At 35.3% G+C, this 22,715-nt stretch overlaps 1 protein-coding gene across 1 annotated transcript in view; it reads left to right on the forward strand.

The window, feature by feature from the left end:
* GUCY1A2 (guanylate cyclase 1 soluble subunit alpha 2) overlaps positions 1 to 16,793 on the forward strand; it is a 424,115-nt gene extending 407,322 nt beyond the window's left edge. The window contains exon 8 of the mRNA XM_056794443.1: positions 11 to 16,793. Within this exon, the coding sequence (XP_056650421.1) occupies positions 11 to 218 (208 nt within the window). The 3' untranslated portion in view covers positions 219 to 16,793. The remainder of the gene's footprint in view (positions 1 to 10) is intronic.
* Positions 16,794 to 22,715: the final 5,922 nt, after the last annotated feature.

A 22,715-nucleotide genomic window follows, 5' to 3' on the forward strand; every position in this document is an offset into this window, starting at 1 on the left:
TTGTCACTAGGTTATTGAAGAGAGAAGACAGTTTTACTTTCATTCCTCGGTCACGCGAAGAGCTTCCAGACAACTTTCCAAAGGAAATACCTGGGATCTGTTACTTCTTGGAGCTCACAACTGGTCCCAAGCAGCCAAAGCCCTCGATCTCTTCAACTCGAATGAAGAAGGTTTCCTACAACATTGGCACCATGTTCCTACGAGAGACAAGCCTATGAGACCTGCTGAAGATCAAAGACTCATCACAAAAGCACAAGCCCAGAATCTGGGTCTAGACAGAAAAGTGAAGAGAGACCCTTTCTCCTTCACTGCATTATCCTGGGCAAGCAGTACAATCTCTGTGTAATGTCATGCAATAATACTAGAATAAGGTGGGTGATGACTGTTGGTAAACAAACTGGAGGGGAAGACAATTAGGGGAACCAAATGCATCCATACTCAAAAGAGGTATTTTTGGCCACTTAACAAAAGAAAATTACAATCATGGTCCTTTTATCAAGTAAAACCTCAAAGTCAACTCCTTGGGTTTTTTGTTTGGTATCCATGAGATGACATGACCTTTAAGAATTGAACCCACTGAAAAAAAAATAGGAGAGCCAGTGTGGAGTCTGCATTCCAACATTCAATGTGTTATTCAGTAGAGGACATTTTTTAATTTTTTGGAAGAGACATTTCTTACAGATACCATAGAGGTTTGGTTAACTTCCCAGCCAGAGAAATTGTAACTGAGTAAAAATATTTTAGGGATATTAACCTATTTTTATACATCTTTCTCTTTCTGGATAATAGCATTTCACATACAATCGAACCAGCTTTTCAGAGCATACTACTGTATATTTGGTGTATTATATAACTTTAACCTAATAATCTAATGTGGTTACATGTATTTAGAAGGATTAGTATCAGATAGGGATTACTTCAGTGGGGATTTCATATGTGCAGAAAACCCTGTCTTGTCTGCCTGTCTAGTAGTCATGTCTTTCAAATGTTATTATTATAAACTTGAAATTTAAAAGAAATGGAGTTTCCTAGGAGCAGATTGAAAAATAAACAAGCAGAGAAAAATCTTTTTCCTCTTCTCAAGGAAAATTTGCAGTAAGTAATTTATTTTCCTGTAAATTACTTTGGTCCCTCTAAAGATTTTCATAATAGGCACTTTAAAATGACGGTAGATCTTGGGACTTGCTAAATTATTCCCTTCAATTAATCCTCATCAAGTACCTACTGTGTGCAGAGCACTGTATACACATAATGTACTTGATACCATTATCTTTGTTTCCCTCCTTTCAGAATCAGTGTGAATGATGAAAGAGCATTGTCTCATAAGAATGGACCAGGCTTACTTACTGCCCTTTTGAGCTGCTTTCAATGAATGTGGGCAATAGTGAGAAGTTCAATATTTTGCCAAGATGAACAATATTCAGTTGGACTTTTTGTAGTATAACATAAACTTGAAGTTCCTATTGTATAGCTTGGAGAAATTTTTGTAAAAATGCAAGTTCTCCTGCAGTTTCATTTATGCCACTTTTAACAATATGTAACTCCCCATCATAGAAGTTTGCATAGGTTTACTATATCAGATCTGATAAATTCCTCCTGCCCACAATCACTGCAGTAGCCTGCAGATTTTTATTGCACGATTCCCTAAAATTGAATCTGCTTCATCCTAACCAATACTGCATGGAAAAAAAAAAGAATCTATACCATCACTGACCTACCCTGAAATCAGGGGCACTGTGTTGCAAGAATAGTCAGAGTTTGGAATGAAGATAAATCCAAAAGGCCTGTTGTTTTCATTAATGATGTGGAAGCATTTGTTCTGTAGCTCTATTGTGATGTGTGGCTGTTTCCTTCCTCCATGGTTACTCATTGCTCTCCCTCCCCTGGTAGTAATTAGTAATGAAGGTATATTGAACCCTATGCTTTTTTTTTTCCTTTTCTCTGTGTCAGAGCTTTGAGTTACAGTGTGATTTGTTCACTGCTGTATCACAGCTGAGGATCAGAGAATTAAAACTCTTTCTATAAAAATAATTTCCTAATTATGAAGCTTAATTAATGTTCTGCAAGTTGTCTGAACTATATGGATTGGAAGCCATTCTAAATATACAAAATAGGTCCTGTAATTATTATCACTAATATAATTGTTGGGCTCTAATCTCATCCTTGAGTAGAATCCTGGCAAAGCACTCTTCTAGAAAGAGAGGAGATACCCTATTTCCTGCCCCTCTCTGTGTTCTCCACTTCTTCTAGGGCAAAGGCTTTACCTTCCGCTATCTAGAGGAGCCAATGCCAAGGCCATTATGTTAGGGCTACTTGACTCCTAGAGTGCTTCCAACATATTTTAGGCTTTGTGACCCCTGGGAAGATATAGCAGCCCCCTTCCCAAGGTAGGAGATAGCTGGGCTAACTGATAGCATCTGGGCACTTGAAGACAGAACATGGCTGGTTATAGGATCATGCTAGTTCTTGTATTCATGTAGGAAAACTAGTTATTGCCAAATGACTTCTCCTGTAATGATGAATGTTTTCATTTATGAATAAGGACAAATATATAATTATATATACATATATTCATCATATAAATTATATATATATATACATATATATTTATGTGTGTGCATGCATGGGTATGTGTGTATGTGTGTATAACCCTATGGCTACAAGAAGCTTCTAACATTGACTCAGTCCATTCCTTTGCCTTTCATGATGGATTTTCCCATCTTAACAGAGAAATGGCCATATTAGGTTGATGGAGCAGTAGGTAAGAAGATTCCAAATATTCCTGGGTAACCTATTTCATTGTCCAATAAGGAGAGTCAGAGCAAGTGAGAAAAGCTTTGTGTACAGTGCAAACTCTCAATTTGTCAGAATCACTTGATTTCAACATTGGCTTATGCAATTTCACTTACAGAAGAAATGCAAATTTTTTATTATATTCATTTATACTACTTTCACAGATATCAAATTAAAGAAGTAAGCATAGATCTAGTTATATGTGTGTATACATATAGCTATGTCATACTCAGGATATGATCTTACATTTTTTCAGGTAGTAAAATCTAATTTCATTCTGTGGAACTCTGTTCCAAAGCAGCAATCCACTTTGTCTCCTTGTTTCCTTGGTCTTGTTATTGATTATTCAAATTCCTTGGTTGCTATCTGTCTTGCAAGGTGCTGTAAGTAATATCTATGAATTCCATTCCTAGCCATGGAATTAAGAAACTGAAAAGCAGTATATTTCCATTACAGAGCAATTAAGCCTAAAGTTTTCACAGTTTTCTAATTAGGAATATGAATTGAAAGAGTCAGGCCAGAATTTTGGTTTGCCTTTTCTATATCATGAATTTATTTGACTGACATCTGCACTGACATTTCACCTTTTAAAAAGGATTTTTCACCTTTCATCTCCCCTGTAATAGAGGATATCAGTCTGAAGTGGAAATGACTGTCCCTCACAGAAACCCAGTGATATTAGAGTGCAGAAGTATTTTAAAATCCATTTGTTATATATGAAGGTTTTTTTCATAAAAATTATGCTTTCAGGAGATAGGCAGCATCTATAGTATGACTCTCCTAATGTACCCACAAGGAGCTAATTTGGAATGACTTGATAATCACATCCCTCAGTGCAAGAACTGATGTCAATATCACCATGGAGATAATACCAATGTTGAAAAATATACTCAAATGGAAATACATCAATTATTTAGCAAATCATAATCTACCAAAATGTGTAAAGAACATACTGAGTGTGCTCAGTATAAAACTGAATAACAGTAATTAATCAAAATCATTGATAGTGACTCAAAATATGAGGTTCTATGCTTTTGTATCATGGAAACCAGGTAATTAAAGATGGCTCCCTAGAAACAAATTTACCTAAGGGAGTTCCAGGTGAAGATATTTAGGGGAGCAACAAAAGTTGTGATAGATTTCCTGGTGTTGTCACTCTTGCCTCTGTATTTAAATCCTATTTGTAACCAATCAATCATGTTTTAAATTTTACATTGTTTTTCCTGCATGAGTGGCTCTCTGATGTGTGGACTAGCTGTGTTTTGGGGAGTGAATCTCCTGTTTTGCATTCAATTGAGAGCCTGGACACTCATTACTTTAAATTTGTGAGTCTCATGGTTTGACCAGAAATAATGGGATTTGAAATTCAATATTTTATTAGGAGAAGATGTTGGCGTCCAGATAACAATGCTTTCATGAATCCAGCCACACTTTTTGTTTTAAAATTGATCACAAGAATATCTGGTACCATATTTGTATAGATTGCACATGATAATGTATGCTAAATTGTAAAAATAACAAGAGGTAACTCAAGTTCATTATAATCATCATTAGCATGAACAAATTATATATTCACTGCCAGTTGACTGCCTGACACCATTTAGGACAGGTGCTATAGGTATTTAGGGCAGAGATTTGAAATACTTAGGATTTGTGCCAGAGGATATAATACCAGCCTGCCTTGGTATGCATTTTTGATCAGTTTTTAGCCTCTGCTTTACACTTTAATGTTACTCCATGCTGCTATCAAATATTTCCTCCATTCTTTCTCATCTGTCCACATCTGCCCCTGGGCAATAGGGGCAAGGTTGAGGCTTATTAAAAGTACCAAGCTTTACCTTCCATTATTTTTGCATGTGTGGCATATGGCATATCTGCTCCATTCCATATTTTTCAGTCTGGAATCCCACATAAAAATAGTTCAGAGGATATAGAGAAAAGAAACATTTGCTATAACTAATAGCATCACTTAACAAATTTCAAATTTCTTAGGTATATGATCATATACGTCGATATACACATTTGTGTATTTAAATGTATATACATGTACATATATGTTAACAGGTATTTAGTTTCCATTAACTCATTCTCTGGACTAATTCATTTTATGCTACTTCATTGAATTTTTCCTTAGAATTACTCTTGATTCAGAAGCAGGTCCAGAAGTGCCAAGGATTCACCTAAAAACAAGAATAAATCAAAATCAGAAAAGCAGGTGGTAGATTGCTATTAGGATATTTACATTAACACCAACTATTAACCATGTGTATCTAGTGTCTAAAAGCATTTGGGGTATTTACAGCAGGGATCAAAAACTATAAAATTTTTAATTTTCTGAATATATTATGCTATTGATGAAATAACCATCTGTGTAACATACTGGACATCCACTTAGGAACATCTACTGCACAATATATTAAAGATTATTTGATCTGGTTCACTGCAAAATATACACATCAGAATGACATTGTGTAATCAGATACTTAAATGATTATCTGACACAAAGAACCAACATCATGTGGCATGGAAAATTTTAAGCTATATCATCCACATTAAAGAATAACCATATCCATGTGAATGCACTATTGTTTAATATGTCAACTGTACTTTAAGTAACTTTAGGGTTTTTCTTTGCAACTTTATAAAAAAATGATATATATAACAATATAAATTTGGTTATGTATCATGGGCACTGAGTTATTTATTTTGCTATATAGGCAATTAACTATCAGTAGTATTTTAATCTAAGATGTAGCAGAATTGTACCTTGTCATAATTTTTATATGAACCAACTATGTTCTAGGTCTTACTTAAAATATTAAGATATATTTTAATAAAAGATGAATGAATGATAGTGTACTGAAGCCCCAATTGGCTGGGAAGAGCAAAGGAGGTATAATGAGATTGACATTATCATTCTATTAGTTTATATCCACCTTAAATTTGTGGCAAACAGAAAATAGCATTGTACACAACAATCTATGCAAAATGGATGGTGTCTGTCAAGTGCCTCATGAGACTTCATATTCATATTAGGGGAATCATGTTTGATGGTCAGGGAGAGCATTCATGGATTAGCTATGAAATTTGGAAAACACAATGAAAAAGACATGTATCATTCCAGCTGGAGTAATTTTCTCAAAGTGTTTTACTTCAGGCTTCAGGGATCCTCAGATAATAGCTTTCATGAGAATTAAAGTCACTTCAGTGTCAAATTCAGGGATTGTACTTTCTAAGCAAGATTCTTCACTGATTCACAGAAGGGAAGACTATTGTTCCCTAATATTAGTTAGTATGTTTAATCAGTAAAGGACTGTATCTTCAGTAACTGACAAATCATGTAGCAGAGAATAAGGTCTGCTGAACCATGACACAAAGAGGAAAGACCTTAGGCTAATGGCTATTGTTGGATTTGCAGTGGGAACCTTCAGGAGGAATGACTGTCACTGTGCGTTTTTAGCATTAAATTGTACATACATCTAAAAATTATTCCCAAGCAATACCTTATCATGCTAACTCTTAAAGCAATAACTTAAGCCATGATAATGATAATACATGCAACATACTTCTATGTGAGGTAATCACTAAAACCCTGGGAAAACGCCGAAACTACGTACAAAAGCAATAACAAAGCATGATGTGGGTTATTTAAAGATCTCTCTTCCATCGACACCAGGGTGCCATAATAACTGAGGTACAGAACATAGCAGATGAGCTCTTTAATCTATCTCAGATGTCATTGATTTGCCAATCTGCTACACAGTAATTATTGTCCCTTGCATAATTATTCCTGGGATCTAAATAACAAACATATGGAGACTCTCTTTCATACCATGATTTCTTTATCCAATTTTTTTCTGTGAATTTTAGAGATCTGTCAAAGAGGAATAGTAGAATAGGAATAGTTGTACAATAGATGCTGTAGTGGAGACAGCAGATCTTGTAGGAACAAGGAGGAGCCCCTTGTAGTGACAGCTTTCGAAAATGTTATTCTGTGGTGAATACGTTCTTGGGAAAGGAAAGGCTAGATGTGAAAGGGCCATTAAAAAAAAAAAACAGATTGGTGATTTTGTCAGCTAAAGGAATCCTTTGAGAGGAAACTGATCTGTAGCTTCTTTACAACTTAAAGTGTGAGAGAGTTGTCTGGGGCACCAAGAGATTGTCACTTCCTCAGAGTCACACGCCCAGTATGTGGCAGATGTGGGATTTGAACTAGGGTCTTCCTGACTCCAAGACCAGTCTCCCATTCACTTCATTGTGACTCTGTAGGGGAGCATGTTGTTATTGATATCAATTAGGGATTGAGAAATGTTTATATAGGAGTGATAATTGTCTTTAGGTTATGAATTCCTGAAAGTCTTGCTGGATGATCAACTAAAACATAAAACCTGATACATAGAGATAACTACCTATCTAAGCTGTGGTGGAGAAGAGTGAGGAGATATGAAAATCTCAAGTGACTATTCTGGTGTTGTCAGTGTTGCTATTTCAGATTCATTTTTAATCCCATCAAGATAGTGTGTCAGAGATATCCCAAACCATAAAAGATAATGATTCTTGCATCATTTAGAACCCTAAATGGGGCAGGTGACTTGTGCATCTAAGCTTTCTTATAGGCAAAAAAAAAAAAGGTAATTGGGGGCAGCTGGGTGACTAAGTGAATTGAGCTTGGGTGGCTCCCTAGAGATGGGAGGTTCTGGGTTCAAATTTGGTTTCAGATACTTCCTAGATGTGTGACCCTGGGCAAGTCACTTAACCCCCATTGCCTACCTCTTACCACTCTTCTACCTTAGAACCAATACATAGTATTGATTCTAAGATGGAAGGTAAGGGTTTTAAAAAAGGGGAGAAATTAATCCTCAATCTATGTGACTCTGGTCAGGAGGGAAAGAATAGGGGTCTTATCCTTTAAAAAAACTGAATAGAAATCTAGTGTGGTCTAATTAGATGTTTCTCCTCTGTTTCATCATTAACCGGGGAAAATAAGAGAATATGGACCAGTTCAAGTCCATGTTCTGCCCAGAGATGAAACAAAAGAACTGTAATCTGTCATCACTCCCAGGAAAATAATTTACCTAGCACCCTCTTGTCTGGGAAGTAAAGAACTATCATCTCACAAATTGAATTGGATCCTTGTTCCACTCAAGAAATTCAGGAAGACCCTACTCCTACACACACACACACACACACACACACACACACACACACACACACACACACGTCATCAGATGTTCATTGCTACTATATATGCAGTCAGTATTCAATAAATAATAAAAATACTAAATTAATGTTCATTTAATCACATTAGTTTGCCTTTCTTAAGTAGCCTAGTTAGTTGTATATGGGATTCTCATTTTCAGCATTTGGTTTAGCCATTGTGGCTAATTAACTGAAAAACCTAAAGAGAGAAAAGCTAAGTGTAAAGCAAGACCACTGGTGATAGGTATTGATTTAGCTGGTGGAGGAGGGGACGAATTTGTGTTGATTTAATGATATGATAGTGTAAGAGGAACTGGAAGTGATTCTACCTGAGGGTAATGTCAGCTCTAAGAAGAGCTGTTTCTTAGCATTGCTTTTTCTGATGACATTTCTTTTGTGCTATTGTCTATCTGCAGTTCCAAACTGGATAGATAGATGAAGCAGGAAAAGATGTTGGGGGTGGAGAAAGGAATGATGCAGACAACTATGAATAAGGATGACCAAGGCTATTAGGTTTTTTTTTTCTCTCCTTCCTTTTAGAAGGTGTCAGGAGTATTAGGAGAGTGGCAGCTCCCATGGAGAGCATTACTGGTTTAATGAAACCCAAATGATTTCCCTCATCTATTGTTCTCTTATTTCAAAGACACAAACTTCACAAGCCCCACATCTTTCTCAGGAGGCAGTGCCAACCTCTTGGCAGCTGCACATTTCATCAGGACTGGGATTAGTTGTTCATAGAGCTCTAAATAGAAACTCTGTCAACGTGGCAGATAAGGCTAGACTTGGTTACAGTGGTGAAGGTAAATCAGTGTCAGAACATCTGGAGCTGTGGAACAAAGAAAGCTGAATACTGAATCCAGCCACATGCCACCAGAGAATGAAATAAAATTAGCTCAGACCAGTGGAGTCCTGAAATGAAAGAGATCTTTAAAAATAGTCCTTTTCTTTCTTCACATGCCTGAATTTCCTATTCAAGCATCTTAAATATTTTGTAATTCTGTTTCAGGATTTGAAAAGGTTGATCACTTGTGTTTAGATTTTCCCAGATAACTAATTCTCATTCTAGAGAAATCTTTTAAGCAAATGCTTCAAAATATTCAATGCCCTTTTGTTCTATTAATCTTCTGGCCAGCTATAACAGATTGTAATTTTCTTTTCTTATGTGTTTTTTTTGTTTTAACAAATTCTATGAATTGACTGGAAACATTTGTCAGGAATCATGAAATAATTTTTGAGCATGTTATTTGTGTGTGTGTGTATGTAGATGCTTCTACATGCCTCCCAAATATTGTCCTCAAATTGGCTTATGTGGTTGACAGGAAAGGTTTCTTATGCAACCCTGAGGATGAAAAGATATACCCCAGTGGGAGTAGGAGCTTGGATCATGAGATCATAAATTAAGTGCTGAATTATAGTTTATACAATCTTCTTATTTTTATAGATGAAGAATGAGAGAAACAAAGAGTTAAAGGACTTTCCCCAAGACACAAAGATAGTATGTGACAAAGCCAGGATTCAGAGTCCAGGTCCTTCATTCCAAGTCCAAGGTATTTTCACCCCTGCAATAAATCTTTCATATGAATAGTCTGTGCATCTGCATCTTAAACACCCAATTATCTGAGCTCAGAATGAATGGATGAATGCATAGGAATGAGAAGACTCTTTTAACTATGTGAAAGTTTTAAAAAATAATTCATTGGAGTTGAGGATGAAGAGAGAAAATAGTTATCTTTCAACTTGGAAAATGAATAAGAGGGGATTAGGAAAGAAATAAGAAATGCCAGGAAGTCATTAATAGTTGAAATTTCTCAGTATTTTAAGGGAGAAAGTAATGAATCTGAATTCCTATCTCCTTCAGTGTGAAAGGCTAGGCTAGTATGGATCCTATTCAATGGTAATATCCTCATGTGTGGTGTATAGTACGTCTTTACTCTGCATAAATTTTTATGGATTTATATAAATTCATTAAGGTTCACATATCACAGAAGCAGATGTAATCAAATAACTTTTTGACTTCTCTATGGCTCCCAAATATTGTCCCCAATTTAGGCTTATGATGTTAGCATCTTCGTTGCTTAGTGGGAAAGGAATATAAGTAATTGAAGACAAAATAGGCTTTCAAAATGAAATTAAACTGCTGGATTTATGGTTTATTGCTCTATAAATCATGTATGATGTCCATATACTATATTTAGTTTTTTTTTTAAAACACCTTATACCTTATATTCATTGGTTATCACAATAACCCTATAAGGCAGATACTACAAATAGTTTCCATTTTATAAATGAGAATCTCAGAGGCTCAGGAAGGTTATGGGACTTGTCTAGGATTATAGATCTAATAAGTATTGAACTTTGGGCCTAGGTCTCTCCTACTCTAATTCTCTATCCATTATTTCACGCAGCTTATCAAACCATTTCAAGAAGACTGAGGTTAGGAAACAGAGAGACAGAGACAGTCAGAGAGAGAGACAGAGATGGAGACACAGAGATACAGAGACAGAGAGGCAGAAAGAGGAGAAATGGAGAAAGAGAGGGAGAAAGTAGGAAAGGGAGAGAGGAGGAAAGAAAGAAAAAGGGAAAGAAAGGAAGGAATAAGGAAGAGAGAAAGAAAAGGAGAGAGAGGAAAGAAAGAGGACAAAAAAAGGACGTAATAGGGAAGAGATGAAAGAAAGAGAGGAAAGAAAGCAAGAGGGAGAGAGAGACAGAGAGAGGAGGGAGGAAGAGAGAAGGAAGAAAAGAATAGAGAGGAAGGGATAAAATGAAGGGAGAAGGTTGGAGGAAGGAAGGAAGTAATAATTTATCATTGTTGTATAATGGGGAGATACATTATGCACAAGAAGGGTTGAGTGCATGTAACCACGCTTGTGCACAACTACATACACAGATACACACAACTTATCAAAATGTGGAATTTCCTCAGCCCTTCTTAAAAAACACAGTTGTCATTTTGGCACTACTTTTAAGATGTTATCTCCTAGTTCTGAGATTCATTTTCAGAATTTTTATGAATTAAGTATTTTTCTTATCTTCTACCAATTATTGTATTAAAGAAGTTAGGACTTGTGAGGGTATAAAGTACTACATCCCAGGGACTGGTTTTCATTTTATAATAAGGACAATCCTACAAATCTCTGCTATTATTTAAGCAACAATCTTGGGCTGAAAATAGATAATAGAAAATAGATAACTTTTTTTAATAACAGGGAATAATTTGTAATAAGATTAGATTATTGTGATATACTTTTATTTATGTTCTAATTGTTTAATAATGGTATTAAGAAATCTTCACATAAGATGAGGAATGAAACATTGTAAAATTGCTGAATTAAATGAAGTATATATCATTGTTGTATTGGATTACCACAGTAATGCAGATGAGCCTCTGATATTACTCTATCTAATTCTTGGCCACTGAGAACCACTCTAAGACCAAGCCCAAAGAAGCCTCTATTTTAATAGAAACACAATTTTTATTACATCCTAGGAGATACATCTTTGTGGATTATGACACAAGCTTTAAACAGAACTTACAGTGTTCTTTCCACTGGACAATCTAAGGGACTGAATGACACTTTAGACTAAGGTCTTGAGTAACCCAGGAGCTATAAATTTGGATGGGGTAGGGAAAATAAGCAACTGGTTTTTTTTTCCTATGGTAAAAATCAATTTCTCTAATACTAAAAAAATGTTGAAAACATTCATATTTCTGCATATGTTTCCTGTTGTATGAGATGGCACAGCAAATGTTAGCTAATGTTTTGAATTCTTAAGCATTGTGCATTGTCCACAGATGTAATAACTGTTGATATTTTTGACAGTTGAGGCACAAATGGAATATTGGAGTTGGTAGAGACTTTATACTAGGTGGTATAATTCAGCCCCCTATTAATTTTACTGGTGAGATAACTGAAGCTCAGAGAAAGTGACTCTCAAGATTACATAATTAATAAATTTCAAAAATTAGGACTTCAAAAGGTCTTCTGACTCTAGTTCTAGCCCTTTCTACTATGCTATGTCTTTTAAACCAGCATAAAAGCTATTTTCATCATAGATGAGTGTTTTTTTATAGTTATCCCAATCTATGTGACCAAAAGGCAAACATATTCAGTGAATTTTCTATATATAATATATTTTTAAATCTAATGGTGTTTCCGTCTATATTTTAAAACCTTCTGCCATGCCATGGGAGAGAGCTCCTTTAGAAATTCAAAATCTGAGTATCATTTAGCTGCTTTGAACTTGGTATGCTTCATAACTAGAGACCACAGTTATCTCTGATTGGATAGAATATAACTTAGCCACAGACAAGGTTCAAAGGTGGTATTATGTGTGGCAATTTGTGAAAATTAAAATATTATTACTTTAATGTTAACTATTATTTTTCACTATTATTCCAATAGTTTAACATGTATCAGATATCAGAATCCATGGTAGTCTCACATGAAACAAAGTGAATGGTAGATTCATTACCTTTAGTCCTCATTCATTAAATAAGAAGTGATATAGAACAAGGAAGTTTCCAAAGATGTCTAGCGCAATAGTCATTATCCAGATGTATTCTAGTTTAGAGCACAAAATCCCCACACAGATGAGCTAATTCCTTCTAAAAGCTTTTTTTGGCCTTAACTCAATATATGTAGAGTTCCTTTCCCATAACACAGGTATATGTAGCATAACTCTCCAAAATGGAGGACAAAGAATTAACTAAAGAAATTATCATCTTCCTTAACCTCAACCAAATACACAAAAGAAATCCAATGGGCCTTTGAAATACCTGGATGATTTTTGCCAAAAAAAATCACCATAAATTAATCCTGGTTGGTTACTTGTTTTCTGCTCTGCCTGGGAGGACAGCAGTAAAGTATACAAGCAATTTAAGGATAGAATGTATTTCCTGCACCCAAATGTATGGTTAACAGAACAATCCAAATGATCCAAATCTGAAATATGTTTAGCAAAAAATATTTAGTGAGGGGATTAGTGAGGGGAAATGAATAGGTGACTCTAGCCATTAAGAGGTGGGGGAAAGACAGCTTCAGTTGTTCTGTGTAATCACCAATACAGAAATTGATTTTAACTCAAGAACTTAACTATTTATTGGAAAAGAAAATCATTATCTTTGTTTATGTTTTTAAGAGATGTTTGCTATCTGCTATAGTGAATCCAATCAGTCTGTATAGGAATGAGAGATCTTGCAATGATTCATACTCAACTGTGGCTCTCACACTAAAATTTGATATTACTCATGTAATATTATTAATCTGTATAAACATCTAAGTGCTTTATATGTGGTTAACTACCCAAACATCTATGAAGCTTTAACATTTGTAACATACTGGCATCAGTTATTTTTTTTAACCTCCTGGGACCTCATAGCAATCTGCCTAATATTCTGTTGGATTGGTCTGTGACTAGTGAAGAATAGCCTTCTCAAGGCAGACCTGCCTCTGTCTCTTCCATGCTAGGAGTTGCCATATATTTGGTAAATGAGTGGTGATGTAGGGAAATGTACTGGTTATAGACTTAGTTTGCAGGGAGATGGCACTTGTTGGAAAGGAATGACTTCTCAGAATCATTTACAAAGAGGGCTTTGGAGGGTTTGATGGTTATTTCACTAAACTAAAACTTTCTTAAGAAAGAGCAGGAATAGCCCTTTATTTTTTTAACAGCCAGTGGCAACCTCTTTATCTCTTGTTTTCACCATCTCTGTCTTTGTCTCTGTGTGTGTCTCTCTCTGTCTTTCTATCTGCCTGTCTTTCTCTTATAGATGACATTAGAGAGTGGGATGAGCAAGGGGGTTTTGTGAAATCCTCACCTGGATTGGTATCACTTGGGGAGCGTTTGGTTCTGTCTTAGAGCTCTGTTCTTCCTCACCCTTTCCTAACAGTGTTATACAGAGATGAAGCTTTGTTTTATCCCTGAGTGCTGTTAAAACCCTGCTTCCACCCTAGAAACCTCGTGTGTTACAAAAGCAATATCTAGCACATTCCATATGTCCTAGTTCTCTGCAGTTACAGACTGCTGACAGAACAGCATTTATAATCAAAATGTAGTTTGTGATTCACTTCATGAGATCAGGTAGAAAGCCATATTCTAAAATCCTATGAGAAGCAGCAAGATTTTATCACAATTTCCTCTCAGATAATTTAAAAAAACAAACAACTTATGAAGCAATCATTTATTGTAAAGGTCCAACCCAAAGCCATTTTGTTTTCATGAAACTGTAAATCATTCAAGATGTCTGCTTTAGTAAGGAAAAAACGTATTTGATATTTCAGCATAGTACCATTAAGAAAATTGTGAAGGGTTTTATGGCCTTCTATTTTTGATAAGCACCCTAGACGGCAACTTCTTACAGAAACTTCCCAAAAGTCTTTCAGTCTTTATTTGTAGAGTTTTGAGAGAAGAATTTATTGTGCTTTTATTTGGAAGGCAAAATTTGAAAAAATCTAATTTCTACTTCAAAATAATCAGATGCCAAGAAGGGAGAAATCAAGTAATAATAATAGGAAACAAAGAAGGAAAATCTTTTAACTTTTTAATCTCAAAAAAATACATTTCTAAACCAATTGCTTTAGACTTTTTAGTAAAAGTTGTCTTTATATTTTACTCAGATGACTTACACTTCATTTGCTTTATAATATCTCATTTCTTTTTATCAGAAAAATTTAAAAGATGACTTTTTCTCTTTAGAAGCTTATACTTTAGCAAGCCAAATAATGTTTTAATCTCCACCTCTCCTCCATGATGTATTATTGGAATGTCTCTTTTCTGTATCTTAGGAATAATTCAACTTGAAAAGTTAGGTTGGAAAAAAAAAAACAGGAATAGAGGGAGAAATTTTAAAAGTCCATTCTTGAAAATATACATTTTCAAAAACAAATCATATTTCTTTTCTTCAGAATCATGGTGAATGGTTTCTTTGTTTATTACAAAAAAAGTAGGCAATCATCTTTAATCAACAGAGCAACTGTTAAAAAATAATATTTAATTTTAGGAGTTTAAAAGACATGTACCAGAAATGGAAGGCAATCCTAGAACTAGGAGAATTTTTTAAAAAGTAGGATCTCTTAGACTTCAGACTCGTTTTTCCCTTTGTATAAATAAATGCTTTTAATAATGAAAGAAAAAAAGAAATATATTGAGAAAGGAGGAAATTTAGATGAAATTTGGTATCAAATACAATCAGAGACACTTTTGTATGTTTTATTTTACTTACTTCTGTAGAGGAACTATTATCAAGGGCACAGATCTGCTAAAGATATTGAAGTCAACTTGTATCAGTCTAGTTTTTCCATTCAGCAGAATTGGTCCCTTACAATATTATCAGTAAGCTTTAACTACTGTTATCATGGGAAAATAAATACGTGCCACCAGGGTAGATTATTATTACTAGGAATGACAAGTTATGTACTACTGGATACATGATCAGTGGAGGGGAAATGCTTTCCAATTTTGTTGTTGTTGTTGTTGTTTTGTATTTCTCCCAGATGGTAAACTAGGCATTTTCTTTCTATGAAAAGAAAACACAAAATATAATGAGTGGTTTTCCAGGGACAAAGAGCTCCTAAATTTTCAAGCAACATGAATAAACTTGACTACTTTAAAATATGGGTCACTGAGCGACAAAAAAAACATTTTACTTTTTTAAAAAATGCACTACAAAGTACATTTCAGAATCATGCAGATAACAATTTTCCATTTCAAAATAATCTACCTGAATTTTGACACTTTAACTGTGATTAACCATTTCAAGAACCAAAGGGTCTCACTTTCCAAATAATACTTAGGTATCAGGCATAATTATGTGCTCATTTCAACCTGTTATTTAAAAAAAAAAAGTCAAAACATATTCACCTAATTTTTTGGACCATAAAGTAAATATCTTTTGCAAGCTCATATATATATATATATATATATATATATAATATACATAGTGAATGCTTGTAAAGTCTTCATTAGTCTCTTTGGCACGAGGCTATTTTATTTAGCCATGTCCCTAATTACTTTCAACATTACAACTATTTTGTATGCTTCAGTTTTGTGGGGCTAATACTTTGGTTTGGCTTGCAGTGTAAATAATCTGCCATTAAAGATCAAAATATACTTTGTGAATCATTTCTTTTTAAACTCTAGAAATGTCAAACAAATGACAATATTATCAAATAATAACAATTCAATATACTATTATATCTATATGGCATGATTTAATTGCTTATATTTTGAATTAATCAATTTAATTTTATGTTTTCTAAAGATGAATGCATCTATAAACTTGTCCAGTTCCAAGAGATGTTTCTGATAGTGTTTCATATTATGTTAAAATATTTTTTGCCTTTCTCTAGTAGTACAGGAATAGATTTTAGAATTTCTTGACTGAAATGATAAAATATATATTATGTCACTAGGATTTGAGATTAGACATATGTTGAAGCATATAGACATTTATAGAACTAGAAATACTTAATGTATCTTTTTGCGTTGACACATTTGAATTATTTTAAGTATTTTTATTTGTAATTACTTTTTGTAAGTCATACACAGTGTAAATAGCATGATTCATTATTCAATATTTCTATGTATTTACAGAGTACAGAATGAAGTGAATTGGATTTGTATAAGAAAAAATGAATGACAGTAGATCGGGGCGGTTATAAAATAGAGTGGTGATGATTTGTGTGTTATATTTATATAATTCTGTCCAAATCTATCTGTTCAAGAAATGCATTTTATTTACCTTCTAATGTCCAAAGTCATTTACAAAATATTTAAATCAATAAATGATACAAATAAACCAAGTTATTGGACTATTCTTTATGTTTGCTGACAGTGTGAATGATGATGATGATGATGATGATTAAAGATAAGAAAAGAGAAAACAGATGAGAGCAAATATAATGTCCTATATTCCTGAAAATATCATATACCCGGTATTACAAGAGCAAATGCTCGTGCTTGATTTCTTGCATACTACTCTAGTTTACCTGCCTGTAGTTCATTCCTCCATAAGCAAATAGCCTCATATATCCTTTTTTCTTTACACTTTTTAAAATACACATGAAAACAAATTTTTACAATATTTTTTGAATTTTACAATTCAGATTCCCTCTCTCCCTTTCTTCTCCTCTCTCCTTGAGGCAGTAACAGTCTGATATAGCTTATACTTGTGGTTTCATGCTGTACTGTGACAAAAGACACCTATCACATATAATTAAAAAAGAAACTCATGATATAAATAACATGAAAGATGGTATGGATTGATTTGTAATCAGATTCCAACAGTTCCTCCTTTGGCTGTAGATAGCATTTTTATCATGTGCTTCAAATAACCTAGTTTTGCTGATAATAGCTTAGTCCTTAATAACATTTCTAATCATATAATATTTCTGTTAGGCTCTGTAGGGCAGCAGGGACGTTCGGCAGCATCCTGGGCGACTGAGCAGCCCTCTCTAGGACAGCACTGCTCACCCTAATCAAGGGAGGGGACTAGAAAAGGTGTCCCAAACATTGCCTGCCCTACAAACACCCGGTCAGCACACTGTGGCTGGCAGGTCATCCCTTTAAGCAGTCTAAATCAAAGAAGACAAAATACAAAGAAACTCCTACTAGGAGCATGGAACATCAGGACATTACTTGACAGAGAGAATACCCCAAGACCTGAGAGAAGAACAGCTCTAATCGGTAAAGAACTGGCGCGATATAACATCGACATCACAGCCCTAAGCGAAACACGCCTACCAGAAGAGGGATCACTCAGTGAACCCACCACTGGATACACCTTCTTCTGGAAAGGTAGAGCCTCAAATGAATACAGAATCAAACTTGAAGTGGGCTGGCATTACACCAAAGCAACTAGAACTCACTGCCTCTGACAGAAGCAGCTGGCGAACCCACATTAACCACGCCACCACCTTTGAAGATGAGCAACATCGACGTCTTGCCGCTGCGTGTGAACACTGACACCAGGCCACAACCGCAGTTTTCTTACCTACAAAATGGGGATAATATTAGTACCTTGTTCCTAGGGCTTGGTAGGTAGGTTGCACAATGGATAGAGCATTTTACTTGTAATCTAGCCTAAATCAGGAATTTATCCTGAAAAGTTAGGCAAAAAAATTGCAGGAATGAATGGAATGAGGTAAAAAAAAATTCTTTCTTGAAAAGATATCAATCATGTTTCTTTTCTTCCATGTTATAGTGAATGACTTATTTTCATGAGTTCAAACCCAGCCTCAGACACTTAGTTGATGTGTGTACCAGAACAAGTTTCTTAAACCTGTTTGCCTCAGTTTCCTCATCTATAAATTGAGCTGAGAAAAGAAATGAGAAACTACTATGGTATCCTTGCCAAGAAAACCCCAAATGGGGTCACAACAAGTTCAATACTCCCCTCTAAAGGCTAAATAAAAACAACCAAGGTTGTTGTGAAGACAAAAGTAGATAATATTTGTAGAAACATGCCACAAAACTTAAAGTATTATATAAATTTTGGCTACCTATATTTTGTAGATCTAAAACATTTCTTTCCCTAATTTCTGCCAATATTTCAAAATTCCATCTCTATGACAAAGAAAAATGACTATAATCTTTAGATGGAAATTCATAGATTCAGAGCTAGAAGGCACCTAAACACTTTCTGGTATAATCTTTTACTTTATAGGTGAAGAAATTGAGGCCCAGAGAATTTAAATCACTTCTTCAAATTCATGTTTGTTGACTCCATATGCAATATGCTTTCCACTGAACCACACTGCATATCATACATCTCCAAAGTTTCCTCTTCTCCAACATAAATGTTTCTACTGCCTTTAAGTGATCTTTGTGTGGTTGGCCTGAAATGGGATATATGTACACACAAATAAACAACCAACTTCCTTGTCCTTCATTCAAAGTGTTATGGAAGACAAGATGCAGTCCTGCAATTATCTATATTAACATCATTATCGAATTGTAATAGTATTTGTGTTTTGCTCTAGACAATACATTTTTGGTAGAGCTGTTGATGCATAGGAGCCTATTCAGAAAAGAGACTGTCAAAGACACTGAATACTATGAAATAAAAATAAAGAAATGAGACTTCCGAGTAAACATGGCTGTATCTAGACGCAAATCGCTTCCTCTCCCTGGCACCGAATGAAATAGACTACCTCAAAAGAGCATAAAAATCATCCTTGGAAGAATGGAAGGACTCTCCAGTACCCCACAGAAACGAAGGTACATGGGCTTTGAACATTGCCACACTATAAGAAGGAGGAAAAGCTGGCACAAAAACGTGAGTGTGGAACATCTCTGTCTGGGGGGGCACACCAGGGTCCTTGGGATCTAAAGACTACTAGGGAACAACCTCTCAGGGTGATTTCACTGGAGAACCCTACTCACTAGAGAGTGCACAGACCATGGGGCCTCTGCAAACTGCGAACAGTGTGGAGTCTTGAGAAACTGTAGGAAATGCCTCAGGCCGAAGCTCCGCTCCTGGCTGTAATGGGGGGGGGGGTGGCATGCCAGGCTCCCTGGAAACTGACAGGGACTACCAGATATCCACTCCTCAGAGTGATTTTACAGGAGATTCCTGCGCACTGCTGAGAAGAGACCACAGAGCATGGGGGCGGATGCACTAACAAACCATGGAAGCCGGGAAGAACTAGTCTGAGGCAACTTAAATCCACAGAAAATCCACCAATATCACCCAGACCTCTGACCAAAAAGAAAGGGGAAAAAAACCACCAAAGGGATGGCTCACACTGCCCAAAATCAACCCTCCAAGAAGAAAGGGAAAAAAAGTGATTATTGAAAACTTTTATGGGGGGAATACCCAAGGGAAAGAAGAGAAAGTGGATGGAATTCAAACAAAATCAAAACATGCCCCCCAAAATGGAAATTATCCACAAGCTCTGGAAGAACACAAATTGGAGCTTATCCAAAAGATGGAAACCTTCTGGCAAGAAAAATGGGGAAAAAATTCAGAAAGAGGCCAGCAGCCTGACAGACAAGACCTCACAATTGGAGAAAGAGCTGGAAGCCTCTAACAGAAGGGCAGACTAAGCAGAAAAGCAAAACCAGTCCCTAAAGACCAGAATTAAGCAACTGGAAGACAGTGATCTTGCAAAACAGCAAGAATTAATAAAGCAGAGTCAAAAAATTAATGAATTAGAAGAAAATGTAAAATATCTCATGGACAAGGTCACAGACCAGGAAAACAGAGGAAGGAGAGACAACTTGAGAATCATTGGTATGCCCAAAAAAACAGAGATAAACAAAAACCTCGATGTGATACCACAGGAAATTATAGAAGAGAATTGCCCCAATGTTCTCAAGCAAGGGGGCAAAATAGAAAGAGAAAGGGCTCATAGAATACTCTCTATACTAAATCCCCAAAAGACAACCCCCAAGAATGTAATTGCCAAATTCAAGAGCTTCCAAGCTAAGGAGAAAATCTTACAAGAAGCCAAGAAGAGGAGATTCAGATATAGAGGAACCCCCATAAGGATCACACATGATTTAGCAGCAAACACACTAAGAGACCACAAAGCATGGAAAAGGATATTTATAAAGGTAAGAGAGCAGGGTCTCCAACCAAGAATCAACTACCCATCAAAACTGACTATATACTTCCAGGGGAAAATGTGGGCATTCAACAAAATAGAAGATTTCCAAGTATTTGCTAAGAAAATACCAGAACTTAGTGGAAAAGTTGACATCCAAACACAGATAGCATGAGAAACTTAAAAAGGTAAATATGAAAGAAAGGGAAAAGGACAAAAATCTTATCTTTTTTCTTTAAGTCAAACTCTTCTATAAGGACTACATTTATATCAAATTATATATATTAATATGTGGGGGAAATGAAATGTGTAACTCTCAAAAATTGTATGCATAGGGAAAGATTGGGGCATTAAGATGATTTGGTGAAAGGGGGGAGAAAGAAAAAGGGAGGGGGGGAATCGTTGATGATACTAAAATTTACTTCAAGAAATAGAGGGAGAAAAAACTAAGTAGAATAATCTTTCCTACACAAAGATACACATGGAAAGTGGAGGGGAAGAATTCTCATATGAGAAGGAGAGGAAGAGAGCACCAAGTGGTATTACTTAAACCTTACTCTCAGTGAAATCAACTCTGATAGGGAAGAACTTCTAGATCCATTGGGATCTTAATTCTTTCTTATCCAATAGAGTAAGAGAGAAGGGGGAATTAAGGAGGGGGAGAGGGGAGGGTGTATAAAAAGGGAGGGAAGGAGAGGGGGGAGGGAAGAGGCTAAAAAGGGAATCATATCAAGGGAGGGGACTAGGGGGACTGATCTAAAGTAAATCACTGGTTTAAAAGGTTATAGTTAAAGAAGATAGGTCAGAATTAGGGAAGGATTTGAAAATGCCAGAGAATCCACAAGCGACAATCATAACTTTGAACACGAATGGGATGAACTCACCCATAAAATGTAGACAAATAGCAGATTGGATTAGAACCCAAAATCCTACCATATGTTGTCTTCAAGAAACACATATGAGGCGGTTTGATACTCACAAGGTTAGAATTAAAGAATGGAGTAAGACCTTTTGGGCCTCAACTGATAGAAAGAAGGCAGGAGTTGCAATCATGATATCTGACAAAGCCAAAGCACAAATAGACCTGATCAAAAGGGATAGGGAAGGTAAATATATTCTCTTAAAAGGGAGTATAGACATTGAAGAAATATCACTAATCAACATGTATGCACCAAATGGTATAGCACCCAAATTTCTAATGGAGAAACTAGGAGAATTGAAGGAGGAAATAGACAGTAAAACCATATTAGTGGGGGACTTGAACCAATCACTATCAAATTTAGATAAATCAGAAAATGAATAAGAAAGAGGTAAAAGAGGTGAATGAAATCTTAGAAAAATTAGAGTAAATAAACATATGGAGAAAAATAAATAGGGACAAAAAGGAATACACCTTCTTCTCAGCACCACATGGCACATTCACAAAGATTGATCATACACTAGGTCACAGAAACATGGCATATAAATGCAGAAAAGCAGAAATAATAAATGCAACCTTTTCAGATCATAAGGCAATAAAAATAATAATCAGTAAGGGTACATGGAGAGCCAAATCAAAAATGAATTGGAAATTAAATAATATGATACTCTAAAATTGGTTAGTTAGAGAACAAATGATAGAAACAATAATTTCATTGTGGAAAATGACAATGGTGAGACATCCTTTCAAACCTCATGGGATGCAGCCAAAGCAGAACTCAGAGGAAAATTCATATCCTTGAGTGCATATATTAACAAATTAGGTAGGGAAGAGATCAGTGAATTGGAAATGCAAATCAAAAAACTTGAAAGCAAACAAATAAAAAAACCCCAGAAAAAACCCAGAAGAAACTAGAGATCCTAAAAATTAAGGGTGAAATTAATAAAATCTAATGAGATAGAACTATTCAACTAATAAACAAGAATAGAAGCTGGTACTTTGAAAAAAACAGACAAAATAGACAGAGTACTGGTCAATCTAATTTAAAAAAAAGGAAAGAAGAAAGGCAAATTAACAATAACAAAGATGAAAAGGGGGACCTCACCTCCAATGAAGAGGAAATTAAGGCAATCATTAAAAACTACTTTGTCCAACTATATGGCAATAAATATACCAACCTACATAATATGTATGAATATTTACAAAAGTATAAATTGCCTAGACTAACAAAAGAAGAAATAGAATTCTTAAATAATCCC

The sequence above is a fragment of the Monodelphis domestica genome, chromosome 4 (genome assembly GCF_027887165.1).
Source record: "Monodelphis domestica isolate mMonDom1 chromosome 4, mMonDom1.pri, whole genome shotgun sequence".
NCBI classification, from domain to species: Eukaryota; Metazoa; Chordata; class Mammalia; order Didelphimorphia; family Didelphidae; genus Monodelphis; species Monodelphis domestica.